The 17,378-nt window shown below is 46.7% G+C and overlaps 1 protein-coding gene across 2 annotated transcripts in view; it reads left to right on the top strand.

Moving 5' to 3' along the window:
- The first annotated feature begins 504 nt into the window (after positions 1–504).
- DOCK5 (dedicator of cytokinesis 5) overlaps positions 505–17,378 on the top strand; it is a 131,866-nt gene continuing 114,992 nt past the window's right edge. For both annotated transcript variants that reach the window (XM_074981598.1, XM_074981599.1), the window contains exon 1: positions 505–926. In XM_074981598.1, the coding sequence (XP_074837699.1) occupies positions 884–926 (43 nt within the window). In that variant the 5' untranslated portion in view covers positions 505–883. The remainder of the gene's footprint in view (positions 927–17,378) is intronic.

Raw genomic sequence — 17,378 nt, 5'->3', positions numbered from 1 at the left:
AAGGGACAGGGCACCTGCTCTGCACTAGGGCTCCCTGGCAGCAGAGGTTGCCACCCTGAGACAGCAGCTGCCAGGTCACAGGAGCCCATTTTCTTCAGGAAGTCAGGACACCTGTGAGCCAGTTTAAACAAGGGCTGTCCTGCTAAACATGGGACAGATGAGCCCCCACGGGAGAACGGCACGTCTCTGCCGCGAGCCCGAGGCCCCTGTGCAAGCCTTGGCCCCCGTGGCGCTGGGATGAGCCGGGCAGGGAACCTGCACCCCCCTCCGCCACAATCCCGGAGCCGCAGCCCCGAGCGTAAGGCGGCAGAAAGGCACCTCTGCAGCCGCAGCCCCTCCCTGCCCCCCGCTGAGTTCCGAGGGGAGCGTAGTGGGGGAGCGCCGCGCCGCGCCGCGCCGCGCCTTTCCCGCAGGAGAAGGTAGGCAGGGTGCGGGCTGTAGGAACAGGGCCCGCGGGCGTCCCGGCAGCTGCGGCCGGGACGAGACCCGCCTCCTCCCGCCGACGCTGCCCCCTTTTCATTCCCACGCACCGCGGGCCCGGCGGGGGCGGGGGCTGCAGCCGCCGCAGGCCCCCGGGGCTCGGCCGGAGCCCGCTCTCTCGCCCGCGGGGAAGGCGGGGCACAGCCGCGTCCGGGCGGAGCGGGGCCGGCGCTCCGATCCGATCCCGCCGGGCGCAGAGCGCCGCCCCCTCGCGGCTGGCGGCGGGAGGCGGCTCGGCCCGGCCCGGCTGCCGGGAAGTTAGTTGCCGAGCGGCGAGCGCGCGGCGGGGCTCCGAACATGGCGGAGCAACCCGGGGCGCCCAGCCCCACACAGCCGCGCCGGGGCCCGGGGGCGGAGCAGCCGCCGCTGCCGCGCTGAGCAGCTGCCGGGGAGCGCCGCCAGCATGGCCCGCTGGATCCCTACCAAGAGGGAGAAGTACGGGGTCGGTGAGTGCCCCAGCCGCCGGGACACCGTGCCCGGCCCCCCTCCTCTGTCCGCTTAACCCCCGAACAGCCCCCGGTCCTCCTTCAGCCCCCGACCCCCTCTTCTGTCCCCTGCACCCCTCGGTCCCCACTGTGCACCCCCCCGGAGCGCCCCACCCCAAGCATTCTGCGCTCTGCCCCCTTGAAAGCTCCCCGGCACTCCCTTGCGAGCCTTTCCTCTCGGTGCAGCTCAGGCACTCTCCCTCTGCCCCTTCCGTACTTCCCACTGCTGCCCGCTTCCAACTCAGCTATGCCCGCCTGGTGTTCCTGTGCGCACTGCTCTCCGCTGCCCTCTCTTCCTGTCCCCCTCCGTCGCCCCCAGCCCCGTGCTCTCCGGGCCACCTTCTGCTCCGGGGCGCTCAGGCTTCATTGCTGCACAACCCAATTACTGTACGATCTGAGGCTGGGGGGGAGACCAAAGCTGAACCCCCTGCTCTGGGCTGGGGCACCAAAGGGCTTCAGCCTCAGGTGGAAGTCCTGTACCCTGAGCCCTGCCACCATTGGCTTGGGTTTCGGGTTTGGTCCTGGACGGTGGGGCTTGCACTTCGGTTCCAGACCCCGTCAAATTTCAGCCAGCCTTGGCGACCCCCTTAACGTAGGATTGTGACTAGGGATGTTCACAGTTAAACGGGTGGGGTTTCTGTTAACTGGTGGGGCTGGAGTAGTCCCCTGCCTGCAGGCAGGGGGCTGCTCCAGCCCCAGGGAGCCTGCTGTGGGTGGGGTGTGCTCCAGCCCAACAGGAGCAGACCCGGGAGCACTGCAGGTGGGGGGCAGCCCAGCCTGAATGGAGCAGACCCGGTCCAAGGCTGGTGCAGCCTCCCCCTAGCTGCCCCGGTTTGCTCTGTTAACTGGTTAAACTGTTCAGATCCAGAGCATGAGAATTGCTGCTCTCCTTCCCACAGTGCACCCCCTCCCATGCTGCCCCAGCCTCCTCAGTGTAACCGCCCATGCATCTTCCCCCTCCACCCCTGTATACTCCGCTTGCCTCTCTCACTATGCACCTACCTCCTGCCCTGACTCCTCTCGCTGCTCTTCTCTCTACATCTACTGCCCCGGTGTTCCCTTTTCCCTTACAGCCCCCTCCACTGGTACCCCTGCCCTGAGCAAGTGTTCATCTCCCTGGCCTCCAAGCTCCTTCCATTCCTCCCTCCCCAGGGCAGTTTCTCTCTTCCGCTTCTCCCCACAGTTATTTTTCATTTCTGTGCCTCTGCCTCCTAATGTAAATCCCCCCCACACACTCATGCCCTTTTGATTTCATGCCTCCCACCCCTTCAGAATTCCCCCTGTGAATTCTTCTGCCTGCATTCTGGTTCTCTTTGCAGTGCTCCTTGAGTCCTACCCCCTTTGTCTTTGCTCGGAGGTTCCAGCTGTTGATGTCCCCTGGGACTTTACCTAGCCTTAAGCTGTGGGAGTTGGAAGGGGTGAGCTGGAGGCACTTTGGTTCAGTACTGCTCTGTTTTTTCCAAGCTGCATGTGTGTCTGCTGCCTTCGGACTGACCCTGTTTTGGGGGGTCTTGTTGACTCTCCAGCCTGCCTCTGGGGCTGCTTCCAAAGGCTTTCAGGATGGGGAAGGAAGGGCTGCCGTGTCTGGCTTCTCTGCCCCCGTGGTTTATAGGGAAGGGAATGGGTACAGAGGGTTGTGTGTGTGTCTGCAGCGTTCCAGGGAGAGGAAGTTTTGGAGAGTAGTAGAAGGAAGTGGGAGTTGGTGAGATGAGCTGCAAAAGCTCAGGTGGTATCTGTCTGCCTGTTGGCATTTAAAACTAATCACGAAATGCTGATTTACTATGTCTGAGGAGGAGCTTAGCACCCACTGACCTGGTACGTAAGTTCCCCTTTTTGTGGAGCCTGAGGCATTCAAACCCACAACTGTTGAGCCTGTGCAGAAAACGCACTAAAAAACAGAAGAGCGGCGGGCAGGAAACCGCTAGTGACACAAACCATCCTTCAAAGTTTGTTGTAATAAGATGACCATTCTTTTCCCCTGGGAAACTTTTTGAAGTGAGGGCAGCTTTGAAATTGAATGTTTGAAAAGTGCTGAGTGTGACTGCTACGGCAATGCTGTTGCTATGGTTCAACCCTGTAGTTAAAAGTGATCCTGCACTGATTTGCACAGGACAGCAGTTAGTGATTTGCTGCTGCACTCACAAAAAGTGCTCTGCCCACTTCAAAAGGGCTCCACCTGGCCCCCTTGGGCCCACTGCAGGATCAGAGTTCAAGTGTAGTTTTGTAGCTTCACAGAGTTGTTAAACACAGCATGGACTTATCTGGTTCCTCCCCAGTAACTGGCAAGGCGTGTAACATTATGCACCCTGAACTTTGTTTCTTTCTGGGCTGGCAATAACTCCTGCTCTCTTGTGTGTGGGTATAGTTCATTGGTGGCATGGGACATTGTGCCTGAGGATTGCCAGGGTTTCCCTAAGTGCTGCCAGGCTCACGACTGCGTAACCGTGAGTTTAACAAAATCACTCTCACCCGAACAGAGTGGGAGCTTAGGAACACTCCTGAGCAAGGCGTGGTACGAGAACTGCTCTGTGCTTCAGGAACAGCTTTGGGTGGCAGCATGACTCAGATACCATTCTTTCATGTTTCAGCAGTTAGTAATTTGCTGCTGGTCTGTATTTCCTGGGAGAGCTGAGGTGCACTGGCCTGTGTGGGTAGGCAGAGTGCCAATTCCCTGGTTTCCTGACACAGGAGGAGTAAGCAGCTGTGCAGAGTACTTTTTCCTGTGCCCTCACAGGTACATTAAAAGGGGTGGGAATCCTTATTTCCCTCCTACTTGGGCATGGAGACCAGTGTATTGCCTTTTTTGGGGTCAGTTTCCCTAGCACAGTTAAGAGGGTTAATTCCTACAGGGAGGAACTTTCTTTCACGAGCAGACATTTGGTGCTTCTACTTGACTTTAAGGAGTTTTAGTTCTCACGTTAGCCAGCCAGAGCTAAAAGTATTACAGAGGTGCCTGCAAAGTGTTTGTCTCCCAGGCCCCAATCCTGCACTTGGAGAACATGTTTAATTTTACTAATGGGATGTGTTACAGTAGTGAAGCTCAGCACATGCACAAATGCTGCCGAATTTGGACCTTTTCTAGGAAAAGCTTTTACAGATATTCTTTAAAGCTCGTGGATTGCACATGATGGAAGAGGTGGGAGAAGGAGCATTCACCTTTCGCTCTCTGCCACCTCACCAACATGCTCTCCCTGAGAATCCTCACCTTGAGGAGTCGTCTATTATTGTTTGGTCAGACAGCTAAAGAGGGCACCTGTTAGTGCTAATTGGGATGGCACTGGAGATGAGGAGCTGAGCTGAGACCACCAGTTCCTAACTGTTAGACTACGAGACAGTAACAATTTTCATTGACTGCTTGCCTGTGTCACATTCCAGCTGAGTGAAAGGATCCAAGTGGTATGTGGTTGGGTTTTTTCTTTCCTTTTTGGAGGTTAGAATGGAAATATTATAGCTGATAGAAAATAATCTGTGTTTCTAAAATTACCATAGTAACAGTTGAATGGATGTCCAATGGGGCTCTGCAATTTTGAAGAGCCTCGTTAAGCATTCCCAGAAAGTAAACGCTGTGATCCAGTGCCATCCTTTGATTAGTGTAAACTTCAGTGTGCAAAGCTTTGTTTCCTGAACTGTTGTGGCCAGTCTCTTTTTAATAGTTTGGCAGAATAACTTCTTCTCTTTGGACTTGGGCTGTCCTCCAAAGAGAGTGTCATGTGTAAAGGACATCTTAATTAGAGTATTATGCAAATATGTAATGAGATTAGATTGTTTCAAAGTTGTATGGAAAGACGTTGCATTTGACTCCCTGGAGCTCTAAATTTAATGTGTTCATCTGGTTGATTTAAAATGATTACTTTGTGACAAAGGAAGTCTGGAACGTTATTCTTCTCTCTTCTGGCTCTTTTTATTCATCTTTGCACTATTAGCTACAATAAATTTTGCCTTCATTTAACTTCGGTGTTATCAGACTGAGGTGCCTTAACTCTGTCATTTTCTCTGGTACATCAAGCTCTTTGCTGAATGTATGTTTTAATGCCCTCTTTGCTGTCTCAGGAATCTAATTAAAAGGCCATGCTTAAGTTGCATGTATTGTCCTTCCCATACTGCAGTAGGTAAGTCAATAGTGTATATTATGGATACTACTTACTTAGAAACAGAGATTGCACTCAAGTGACTGCTTTGAGGGTTTAAAGAGACAGTATGTGGGTCTTCATTAGGCCTTCAGCATCCATATTTGATTTGGGTTGTGGAATGGCTTTCTTTAAATGACCTCACCTTTTATTTCATTACTCATCTTTTGCTTCATGCAGAGTTGTCACTCTTTGTTACCTCAAGGCGATTGCTTAGTTCAGGGGTTCTCAAACTCCACCACACTGCAATCCTCTTCTGACAACAAACATTGCTACATGACCCTAGGAATGGGGGGACTCAAGCCTGAACCTCCTCCAGTCCCACCACTCTGGTTGGTGGGGACAAGACCAAAGACTGAGTCCCACCTGCCTTGGTGGGGAAGGAGTTAAAGCTGAAGTCCAGGGCCTTCAGTCCCAGCCAGGGGTTCTGTAACCTGAGCGCTGCCACCTAGGACAGGATCCCTCTGGCTTTTGCTTCAGCTCCAGGTGATGTGGCTGAGCCTTGAGCCCAAGCAAGTTCGAGTCAGCCCCTGTGATGGTATTAAAATGGTGTTGCATGCTACAGTCTGAGAACCCCTGGCTTATTGGTTTTGGTACCAGGTCTGAAGTATGGTATGTCCAAGCTACATTCAAATGCCAACAGGGTCACACTGAGAGAGAGGAAGGGCGAAGACCTGCACACTTTGAATGATCACCATTTTACTATGGGTTAAACCCATTTTCAGGTCATGTTTTACAGATGAGACTGTGCTAGCTGGGCTCTGTGCTCATACTGTATGCCTGGCCACAGCTCCTCTTGCCATCCTCCCAGGTATTTGATTATCTTGGGGAATGCGCTAGTGTCCTCATGGGGATCTGTCCACTCAGATCTCGTCTATCATAAAATCCCCAGCACCATAGGAACTAAATACCCGCTTCTTGTCCTTCTTCTGGGATCATGCTGCAATTGCAGTAAGGGTGCATTACTGTAATTAACTCTACTGCACCCTTCCAAATTTGGAATATTAGGAACAGTCAGTTATGAAAAGAACTCTAGTGAGATTGCAGATGAGCTCTTATTTATCTGCAAGAAATGGATTGGTTTTGTCATACGCCAAAAGGTACATTTGTTGCCTTTTGCATTCATTTTTGCAGCAAAGATGTGTTAAGTTTACCAGTGACAAACACGTTGCACCTATATGTTATGTTTTTAACAGTTCTTCTTGTCTAAATACTTGAGATGTATAGGACTGGTATGCATAATAGATTTGTAGATCTTGAAGATCAGTTTGAATCCAGACCTTACTAGTAATTTTATCTGATGGTATAGCCATGCAAAGATTTCTGCATATGCTTAACTTTACACATAAGTAGTTCTGTTGATAGTGTATAGACTAGCACGGCTTCCTCTCTGTTACTGTTGAAACCATGTGTATGTTTAAAGTTATGCATGTGCATGAGTTCATGCAGAATTGGGGCTGTGGTGGTCTGTGTGAAATGAGTTGGTAGGTATCAGATGAGACAACCTCCACTGAAACTTCTTTACCCCATTATCACAGTACAAGGGTCAGGTTCAATTACACACAATTTTTGTCTTTTTTTAAATTATTTTGACACACAGCATCATTGTTTTCAATCTTTTCTGAAGTTTTTATTGACATAAATTTTCACATTTGTACAAAATTGTGGCTTTGAAGCATTTGGATTTTTTTAAATCCACCTTAATCTTTAACAATTATGGGGAGATCAGACTGTAATTCTTTGATTATAGTGTACACTGAGATTCAGACATTTTCATTTTCACTTTTAGAACACACACTGTCTATAGCAGGTCTCAAAAGGTACAAAGTAAATATCTTAAATCAAACTCTCCAAAGTTTGCAAGAAGCATTTTTCTTACTTTGCCCACCTACAAATTTCAATATTGATGGACATATTTTTGATCAGTTTTTGTGTTCAGCGACATCAGCATTTACCACGGAAAATCTGATCCTTCAGAGCCTAATTGTACAATTGGTTGGTAGCAGCTTTCAGTCTTCAGGGCTGTTGATCCAACATCTTCAACTTAGATGTCTTTTTTTGTAAAATGACAAGTAAGCACTATTAATTGTTATCGGTGACCCTTTACATTTGCCATATTCGTACTCTCTGGAGGGTCAGGGCTTGAAACCATTCTTCTTACAGCAAAGCAGTATTCATGCCCTGGAATTACCATGCAGGCATTTGAATTACAATCAGCTGCCTCGTATTTTAGGAATGGCAGTAATTTTTCAAATGCAAACCAGTGGCTGCCAAATAAATTCATGATTTATGGGCCCAGCAATGCACAGGGACAGAGGGTAAGAGAGTGTACACAATGAAATTTGATTAATTTTTATTTTGAACAACATTTTGAGTAATGACTTCTGGTATGGATGGTCGTCACAATTGCATTATTTCTCAAACTGCATCTTCATGTACAGTGGTTTCTGCAGGGTGGTCTGTGAGCATTTTGTGCTTTGCATAGCACTGTGCCGTGCCATCATTTCCTGCTTTATTGTGAAAACTGTTTGATATTACTAATAATATTGAACCGCTGAGGCTTCACGGATATTCACTGAAGTTAAACTTATTGTATGCAGTACTTACAATAGATACTGGAATGTGCTTCTCAGTGGTGGCCCCAATTCTGCAACCAGATCCTTGGTAGGGCTTTAAACAGAGATAAGGATAAGGCCTCGTGGATCCAATTGCAGGCGTGCATTTTAGGAGCTGATCATGCAGTCCTGTCTTGGGTAAAATATCTTCTATCTCCAGTGTGTATAAGCATATCAAGTTCCAAGGGCATATCTGTACGCAGAATTGCACTGGTTTAACTTATGGAGTGAATTTTAAATCAACTTAAATTGGTGGAGAATACTGCATGGACATGATTATTATTTTAGGTTAAAGGAGACTTGCTTTGGTTGAGCTGAAGTTGATGAGCAAAATATTTATGCTAAACCTAAAATAAGCCCTGGTGTACACAGGGGGTTGCATTTATGTATCTAATGGTGTGATTTTTTTATACAAGTTTAATTAAACTTGTACACCTTTTGTTTGTGGACTCTTAGATTGGTTTAGACCTGCTTTTTATCAGTTTCACTTGCAGTTATATATTTCCAGATGCAAGCTGAACCACTGCAATCAGTTTCAAAGTGATATGATAGTCCACACACACAATCAGCATCAGTTCAGTTAAACTGGTGCATGTTTAACTAATGCAAATTCTGTGTGTATACAAGCCTGAGTCATTCTTGAAGTGGACGAGACGTGTCCATGCAGGGGGTTGCCTCTCTTTAACTGAACCAGTGCAAGTTGGTGTGTAGACAAGGCCTGAGTCATTTTTGTGTGCACGTCATTGGGAAACAGCTCATGTGAAGTGACTGTCTCTCTCTTTCTGGGTCTGATCCTACTCCTTTTGCGGTTTGTCATAGGCAGACACCACAATCCCCTCTGACAACAATGAAGCACCGTAAAGCCCTCTCATGTTTGCTACGATGTGTGTTGGCTATTTGTTTTAACACAAGGTTTTTCCTTAAACATTCTGAAGCACATAGTGATTGCCTGTTCTAAAGCCACCTTAAATCTTCCGGCATGGCTTTTTACCAAGTAATCTATCAGACATGTACCCTTCAGGTTAATTGTTCTATGGGAACATGTGATAGAAACAGCGAGGGAGCCGTGCTAGTCTATACGCTGTCAAAACAAAAAGCGGTCAAGTAGCGCTTTAAAGACTAGCAACATAATTTATTAGGTGAGCTTTCGTGGGACAGACCCACTTCTTCAGACCATAGCCATACCATACTGTTTTGGTATGGCTATGGTCTGAAGAAGTGGGTCTGTCCCACGAAAGCTCACCTAATAAATTATTTTGCTAGTCTTTAAAGCGCTACTTGACCGCTTTTTGTTTTGGGAACATGTGATGTGAACCTTGTTTTGTTGCAAGCTCCCTGACTTACCCATTTTTTCTCTCTCCCTCTCTTTGCTGGATGAAAAAGATATGATTTCCCATTGGCCTTAAAACAACAGATGTGAAACTGACCATATAGTTTGGCCTCTCTGGTGGTATGTAAACTAGCAGTGATGCAGATGTATTTTATGTACTTAGTGCACTGAATGGTATTTGTGTATAGTAGTTACAGGGGCAGATTTGTGTGCATGTAATGATGGAAAGAGATTTCAAAAAAAATAGAGGCCTGAGAGATGACATTAAAGAACTAAGACTGTACGTGCTTCCCTCATCTTCTGTCCTGGGGATTTTTAAAGATCACATGCAAAGCCTTAAAAAATCTGTGGCTATCTGTGAACATGAATGCGGATACCTGTGGCTCATTTTTGCAGAGATGGATATCCGCAGATCATTTTTGTGGATGCAGTTGACAGCCTACAGTTGGTTGACAGTTTCCTGGAGCAGGGAACAGAGAAGAATAGAGTGGAGCAACCAAAGTACCGGTACGGGTTTAACAGGACTGGACGGAGCAGCCCAGCCCAAGCATGGCTAGCCCTTTTCAGGGAGGGAGGAGTTGTAGTGGCTAGAACAACAAGAAATCCTGTGGCACTTAATAGACTAACAGATATTTTGGAGCATTAGCTTTCATGGGCAAAGACCCGCTTCGTCAGATGCATGAGTTGGGCAGGGGTTGGTTGGTTTGGAGGAGTATTTAAAGAGGCGGGGTCCCAGTAAAAGGGAGGACCAGAGCTGACAAGGTCTATTCAGTCAGGGTGGAAATGGCTCATTATCAGTAGTATACATCAAGAGAGCAGAGAAAACAAGTCATATCAGTCAGGGTGGATGCGGTCCATTGTCAGATTCTAATGTGGAGGTGAGAACTTCCAGCACAGAGAAACTGCTTTTGTAAGGGGCCAGCCACTCCCAGTCTCTGTTTAATCCCTGGTTGATGGAGTCAAATTTGCAAATGGCTGTGCTTCCCCAGGAAGGGAGATCTGTGGGCCCCTGAATCCTGCTTTTTTTACAGGGGGAGGGACAATGTGAGGATTTGAGGCCTCGTCTTTAAGAAGAGGGGAGTGGGCGCAAAAATCAGAGGGATCAGATTGACAGGAGGACAGCCAAATGCCTCCCATGTGCTCAGGATAGGAAGAGGGCAATAACAGCAGAGGAGCACCTCAACGACATGCCAGGCAAGAGACTGACCTATTGAGGGAAGCCTGACTGTGGAAATCAAACCTACCTGGCGACAGGAGCTGGGCACGTAGGTGTAACCCAGCTTAGAAGGCTGCATCCTGGGAGTAGCAAGTGTTGGGAAGCATCCCAAGCTCTGCTCTGTAGAGCTGCTGTTGAGCAAGTCACTTTCGAGGAAGTTTCGGTCCTGGAAAAAGTGCAGACTTGGGCGTTTTGGCTGGGATTTCAAAGAAGCTGAAGGGGATTGGGCCTCAGTCCAGTGAGAGCTGGAGGCCTCCGCTCCCCTTTTGGCTCTTTTCAGGTCTCAGCCATAGCCTCTGATCCGGACCAGGACTCTTGTTCTTCATTCTCCCATGGTGAATGCTTTACGTGTTCCTCCTAGCTGCTTAAACTGTGATTTCAAGGTCAAGGACCCCTCTTTACTGGAGAGGGGCAATTTTGTTCCTGACTCCTTTCTGTCCAGGAGGGTATTGTGCGCTCCTTTCTCTTTCTAAATCACTTTCAGGCTGCTGCACGTGGCCAGATGGTAACTTCTGTTGCAGGTGATTTGGGTCTGGGGGTAAAGTAGAACAAATACATGCTTTCATTAGCTGTCGGCTCTTTATCAGGGCATTGGGAAGATTAGCTCAGCAGAGCTCCCTTGTATCTGGAGGAGTGGGCAGCACTGATATTGGTGTGGTTTCACAGGAGCTCCGACCCCAAAACTCTCCGACACATGATCACATTATCGCGATCACATCTCCAGAGCTCACTCTCACCAACTGGTCATGTCCCATTGGCATGATGTCATATCCCTTTCATGAGTGTTGCATACACTATGGTGATTGGTCAAAATATGCCATATATATTTCGTAGTAGTAATACCCTTTGCATTATTCTTTACAACTATTGCAGTCTACAGTAAAAGCTGTGTTACCCAGTGCTTTGCCAACTGAAATGCTCTATAAACCAGCATTTCTGACCTTCATTGAAAGTCCAGCGTATGATCTGGTTGGTGTGGGGCCTGTAGGTTCCATGTTTGATTCTGTATGGCTCCCTGAAAGCAGCAACATGTCCTGCTGCTCCTTGGTGGAAGTATGGCCACAGGGGCTCCGGGTGCTGTCCCCACTCTGCCCTGAGCACTGGCTCCACAGTTCCCATTGGCCAAGGACTGCAGCTAATGGGAGCTGTGAGGGTGGTGCCTGTGCTCTCCAGATCGGGCATTCCAAAGCACCTCCTGTGTCCCAAGCCCCCTTCCACACCCAAATGCCTTTTCTCTTGGTTAACTCGAATGTCTGACATCAACGTGCCCCATTTCCCCCAACATGTCAAATGACCAAGTTTTTACTGCAGTTGGATTGTAAGCTCTTTGGGTCAGGGACTGGCTTTTTGTTTGTTTTATGAGGGAAGCACCTAGTGTGGTGGGGACCTGGTCTAACACTGAGGTCATTCGGCACTGCCACAATGCACAAACTTCATAGTAATCCAGTTCGTGTACAAGAGGTTTTAGCCCCATACTTGCATCCCTTAGCTTAGACTAAACACAGTTCTGAAGCACGATCTGCTACTCAGTTATTTGTATTCTGCTAGGTTCGACTGGGGCAGGGGAGCAAAGCCTGCAGGTAGGTGGAGAGCATGGATACCTGGGAGATGAACTTGAAATGGGAGGGAGTATGGGCTACACTGGGAGAGTAAAAAGAGGGCCAGGGCAAAACTGGGAGGCAAGACCAAATCAATGTCTGAGATGCCTATATACAAACGCAAGAAGTATGGGAAATAAAACAAGAAGAATTGGAAGTACTAATAAATGAATACAACTAAGATATCGTTGGCATCACAGAAACTTGGTGGGATAATACTCATGATTGGAATGTTGGTATTGAAGGGTACAGCCTGCTTAGGAAGGACAGACAGGGAAAGAAGGGAGGAGGTGTTGCCTTGTATATTAAATGTACACACTTGGACAGAGGTGGAGATGGACGTAGGAGATGGACGGGTTGAAAGTCTCTGGGTTAGACTCAGAGGAGTAAAAAACAAGGATGAGGTCCTACTAGGAGTCTACTACAGGCCCCCTAGCCAGGTGGAGGAGGTGGATGAGGCTTTCTTTAAACAGCTAACAAAATCATCCAGGGCCCAGAATTTGGTGGTGATAGGGGACTTCAACTATCCAGGTATATATTGGGAAACTAATACAGCAGGGGACAGACTGTCCAATAAATTCCTGGATTGCATTGCAGAGAACTTTTTATTCCAAAAGGTTGAAAAAGCTACCGGGGGGAAGCTGTTCTAGATTTAATTTTAACAAATAGGGAGGAAGTTATTGAGAATTTGAGGGTGGAAGGATGCTTGGGTGAAAGTGATCATGAAATCATAGCGTTCACAGTTCTAAGGAAGGGTAGAAGGGAAAACAGTACAATAGAGATAATGGATTTCAGGAAGGCAGATTTTGGTAAACTCAGACAGCTGGTAGGTGAGGTCCCATGGGAAGCTAAACTGAGGGGAAAAAGGGCTGAGGAGAGTTGGCAGTTTTTCAAAGGGACGTTAGTAAGGGCCCAAAAGCAAGCCATCCCACTGTGTAGGAAAGATAGAAAACATGGCAAAAGACTGCCTTGGCTTAACCAGGAGATCTTGCATGATCTCAAACTAAAAAAGGAATCGTATAAGAAATGGAAACTAGGACAAATTACAAAGGACGAATATAGGCAAACAACACAAGCATGCAGGAGCAAGATTAGAAAGGCTAAGGCACAAAATGAGCTCAAACTAGCTACAACCATAAAGGGAAACAAGAAGGCTTTTTACAAATACATTGGTAACAAGAGGAAGACCGAGGAGAGGGTAGGGCCATTGGTCAGTGAGGAGGGAGAAACAGTAACAAGGAATTTGGAAATGGCAGAGATGTTTAATGATTTCTTTGTTTCGGTCTTCACTGAGAAATCTGAAGGAATGCCTGACATAGAGAATGCTAGTGCAAAAGGGGTAGGTTTAGAAGTTGAAATAAGAAAAGAACAAATTAAAATTTACTTAGAAAAATTAGATGTCTGCAAATCACCTGGGCCTGATGAAATGCATTCTGGAATCCTCAAGGAGCTGATAGAAGAGGTATCTGAGCCTTTAGCAATCATTTTTGGAAAATCGTGGGAGACGGGAGAGATTCCAGAAGACTGGAAAAGGGCAAATATAGTACCCATTTATAAAAAGGGGAACAAGAATAACCCGGGAAACTACAGGCCAGTCAGCTTTAACTTCTGTGCCAGGAAAGATAATGGAGCAGGTAATTAAAGAAATCATCTGCAAGCATTTGGAAGGTGGTAAGGTGATAGGGAGCAGCCAGCATGGTTTTGTTAAAAACAGATCATGTGAAACCAATCTAATAGCTTTCTTTGATAGAATAACGAGCCTTGTGGATAAGGGAGAAGCGGTGGATGTGGTATACCTAGACTTCAATAAAGCATTTGACACGGTCTCACATAATATACTTATCAATAAACTACGCAAATACAACTTAGATGGGGCTACTATAAGGTGGGGCGCATAACTGGCTGGATAACCGTACCCAGAGAGTAGTTTATTAATGGTTTTCAATCCTGCTGGAAAAGTATAACTAGTGGGGTTCCGCAGGGGTCTGTTTTAGGACAGGTTCTGTTCAATATCTTCATTAACGATTTAGATATTGACATAGAAAGTACACTTATTAAGTTTGCAGATGATACCAAGCTGGGAGGGGTTGCAACTTTTTTTGGAGGATAGGGTCATAATTCAAAAGGATCTGGATAAACTGGAGAAATGGGCTGAAGTAAACAGGATGAAGTTTAATAAGGACAAATGCAAAGTGCTCCACTTAGGAAGGAACAATCAGTGTCACATATACAGAATGGGAAAGGACTGCCTAGGAATGAGTACAGCAGAAAGGGATCTAGGGGTTATAGGGGACCACAAGCTAAATATGAGTCAACAGTGTGATGCTGTTGCGAAAAAGGCAAACATGATTCTAGGATGCATTAACAGGTGTGTTGTGAACAAGACACGAGAAGTCATTCTCCCGCTCTACTCTGCGCTGGTCAGGCCTCAGCTGGAGTATTGTGTCCAGTTCTGGGCACCGCAGTTGAAAAAAGATGTGGAGAAACTAGAGAGGGTCCAGAGGAGAGCAACGAGAATGATCAAAGGTCTAAAGAACATGACCTATGAAGAAAGGCTGAAAGAACTGGGCTTGTTTAGTTTGGAAAAGAGAAGATTGAGGGGGGACATGATAGCAGTCTTCAGGTATCTAAAAGGGTGTCATAAGGCAAAGGGAGGGAACTTGTTCTTCCTTGCCTCTGAGGATAGAACAAGAGGCAATGGACTTAAATTGCAGCAGAGGAGGTTCAGGTTGGACGTTAGGAAAAAATTCCTAACTGTCAGGGTGATCAAACACTGGAACGAATTGCCAAGGGAGGTGGTAGAATCTCCATCACTGGAGATATTTAAGAAGAGGTTAGATAGATGGCTTTCAGGGATGGTCTTAGAAAGTGCTTGGTCCTGCCATGAGGGCAGGGGGCTGGACTCGATGGCCTCTCAAGATGCCTTCTAGTCCTACTCTTCTATGATTCTATCTCCTAACAACTAATTATGTCTTAATCTGTTTGGGGTGACCATGGCAAATGTGAAAAAGCAGAGCCAATGATGGACTTCAACTTGTTACACGTGAACAAGTGAACCCATTTACTTCTCTGCAACTAGTAGCAACGTTGGATTGTGGCAGTTTACTGCATTCTTGCCCTGTATCGTGGCAGTGAAGGGAAAGAAAAACACGTACAGCCATCCCTTTTAATTGATTGTTTCAGTTCAAGACAGACTTTCATTGTGTGTGGTAAGAGTATTAAGCAGTTTCAACGTAAGCATTTTAAAACAGGCAGTGTCAGGTTACAATTAAACATGTTTAAATTCCTGCTCTGTTATTAATAACTTACATTATAACTGCTCGAATTTTAATATACTTGTCTGGATTTTCACAGTTGCTGAGCACGCTCCTTTGATTTTATTTGGAATGTCAAGTGCTCAGTAATTTTGGAAAATTAGTTCCTTAGTTTTTCATGATGCCTGTTTATGCTGAGTGTTGCTTATTTACTTCAATCCACTTTGAAAATGGAAATACAGTCAGTTTTACTTCCTGATTTTTCATGCACGAGCCTGCAGTGTTTGGGCTGGAATCAACGCTTGGGGAGATGTATTAATGCCAGATCAAAACTGTGTTCATTGAAATTTAAAAAGAAAACAAAAAAAACAAACAAATGTTTTATGTTTGGTAAAACTTCTTAAAAATGAAAGTTGCCAAAGAGGTGATCATGAATGAGTGGAACCATACAAATGCTTACACTCGTTCCTCCAACACTATTAAGAGTCATGCACATTGGTTGCCACACTGACAGCACTACAAACACAACTTCTAAACATGAAAAATTAGAAAGGGTCTGATAGTTTCACTGCTGGACACAGAACACTTTGGCTGTGTCTACACTACCTCCCTATTTGGAAGGGAGGATGGTAAGTAGGGTGTCGGGAGATTATTAATGAAGTGCTGCGCTGCATATCATAGAATCATAGAACACTAGGACTGGAAGGGACCTTGAGAGGCCATCGAGTCCAGCCCCCTACCCCAGTGGCAGGACCAAGTACTATCTAAACCATCCCTGATAGACATTTATCTAACCTGTTCTAAAATATCTCCAGTGATGGAGATTACACAACCTCCCTAGGCAATTTATTCCACTGTTTGACCGCTCTGACAGTTAGGAACTTTTTCCTAATGTCCAACCTAAACCTCCCTTGCTGCAGTTTAAGCCTGTTGCCTCTTGTTCTGTCCTCAGAGGCCAAGAAGAACAAGTTCTCTCCTTCTTCCTTATGACTCCCTTTTAGATACCTGAAAACCGCTATCATGTCTCCCCTCAGTCTTCTCTTTTCCAAACTAAACAAGCCCAATTCTTTCAACCTTTTTTCATAGGTCGCATTCTCTTGACCTTTAATCATTCTTGTCGCTGTTTTCTGGACCCTCTCTAGTTTCTCCACATCTTTTTTGAACTGCGGTGCCCAGAACTGGACACACTACTCCAGCTGAGGCCTAACCAGCGCAGAGTAGAGCAGAAGAATGACTTCTCATGTCTTGTATTTCATATCCATTCTCGTGTCTTGTTCACAACATACCTGTAAATACATCCCAGAATCATGTTTGCTTTTTTTGCAACAGCATCACACTGTTGACTCATATTTAGCTTGTGGTCCACTATAATCCCTAGGTCCCTTTCTGCTGTAGTTGTTCCTAGACAGTCTCTCCCCATTCTATATGTGCAACACTTCATTAAGCTAATTCTCCACTGCGGCAACTCCGAAGTTTTGAACTTCAAAGTGCTGGCTCATGTGTAGCTACGGCTAACCTGCCGGTACTTCGAAGTTTAAAACTTCAGAGTTGCCATGAGGGACATTTAGCTTAATGAAGTGCTGCATATGCAGTGCAGCACTTCATTATTAATCTTGCGACACCCTACTTACCATCCTCCCTTCGAAGTACTGGCAGGTTAGCTGTAGCTACACATGAGCCGGCACTTTGAAGTTCAAAACTTCGGAGTTGCCGCAGGGGAGAATTAGCTTAATGAAGTGTTGTGTATGCAGCTCAGCACTTCATTAATAATCTCCTGACACCTACTTACCATCCTCCCTTTGAAATAGGGAGCTAGTGTGGACAAGCCCTTTGTTTCTGAAGTGCTTATCCCGGAAGTAACTTACCCCTGCCAATGTTTTTTGGAATTTTGTTTTCTACAATAATTACTGTGTTAAAGCTCACTTGGTGAAGGTGTTCACTTTGCTTGGTTGGATGGCTAGGCCATATTGGAGTGTGTGTAAGTGCCTGGGGAGAAACTCAGAGAGAAAAAAATGCTAAGATGTTGCGTGATTGAAGAAAAAGATTGAGAAGTCACTATCTAGGCCATGGGTTCCCAAACTGGGGGAAGAAATTCTGCTGGGTGGGCAGTGTGAGCTGGCCCAGACCCCCTCATCCATCCCACCCACCCCAAGAAAGAGCCTACACTGGCATTGCCTCCTGCAGAAATGGAGGTCGCGCCAGCTTCTTGCAGCACGGGTCGGGGGAAGTCCTGCAGCTGCATGCCAGAGCCGGCATCTCAGAAGGCCACGTGT

This window comes from Carettochelys insculpta, chromosome 31 (assembly GCF_033958435.1).
Source record: "Carettochelys insculpta isolate YL-2023 chromosome 31, ASM3395843v1, whole genome shotgun sequence".
Taxonomy (NCBI): Eukaryota; Metazoa; Chordata; order Testudines; family Carettochelyidae; genus Carettochelys; species Carettochelys insculpta.
This window is presented reverse-complemented; position numbering and strand designations above follow the sequence as displayed.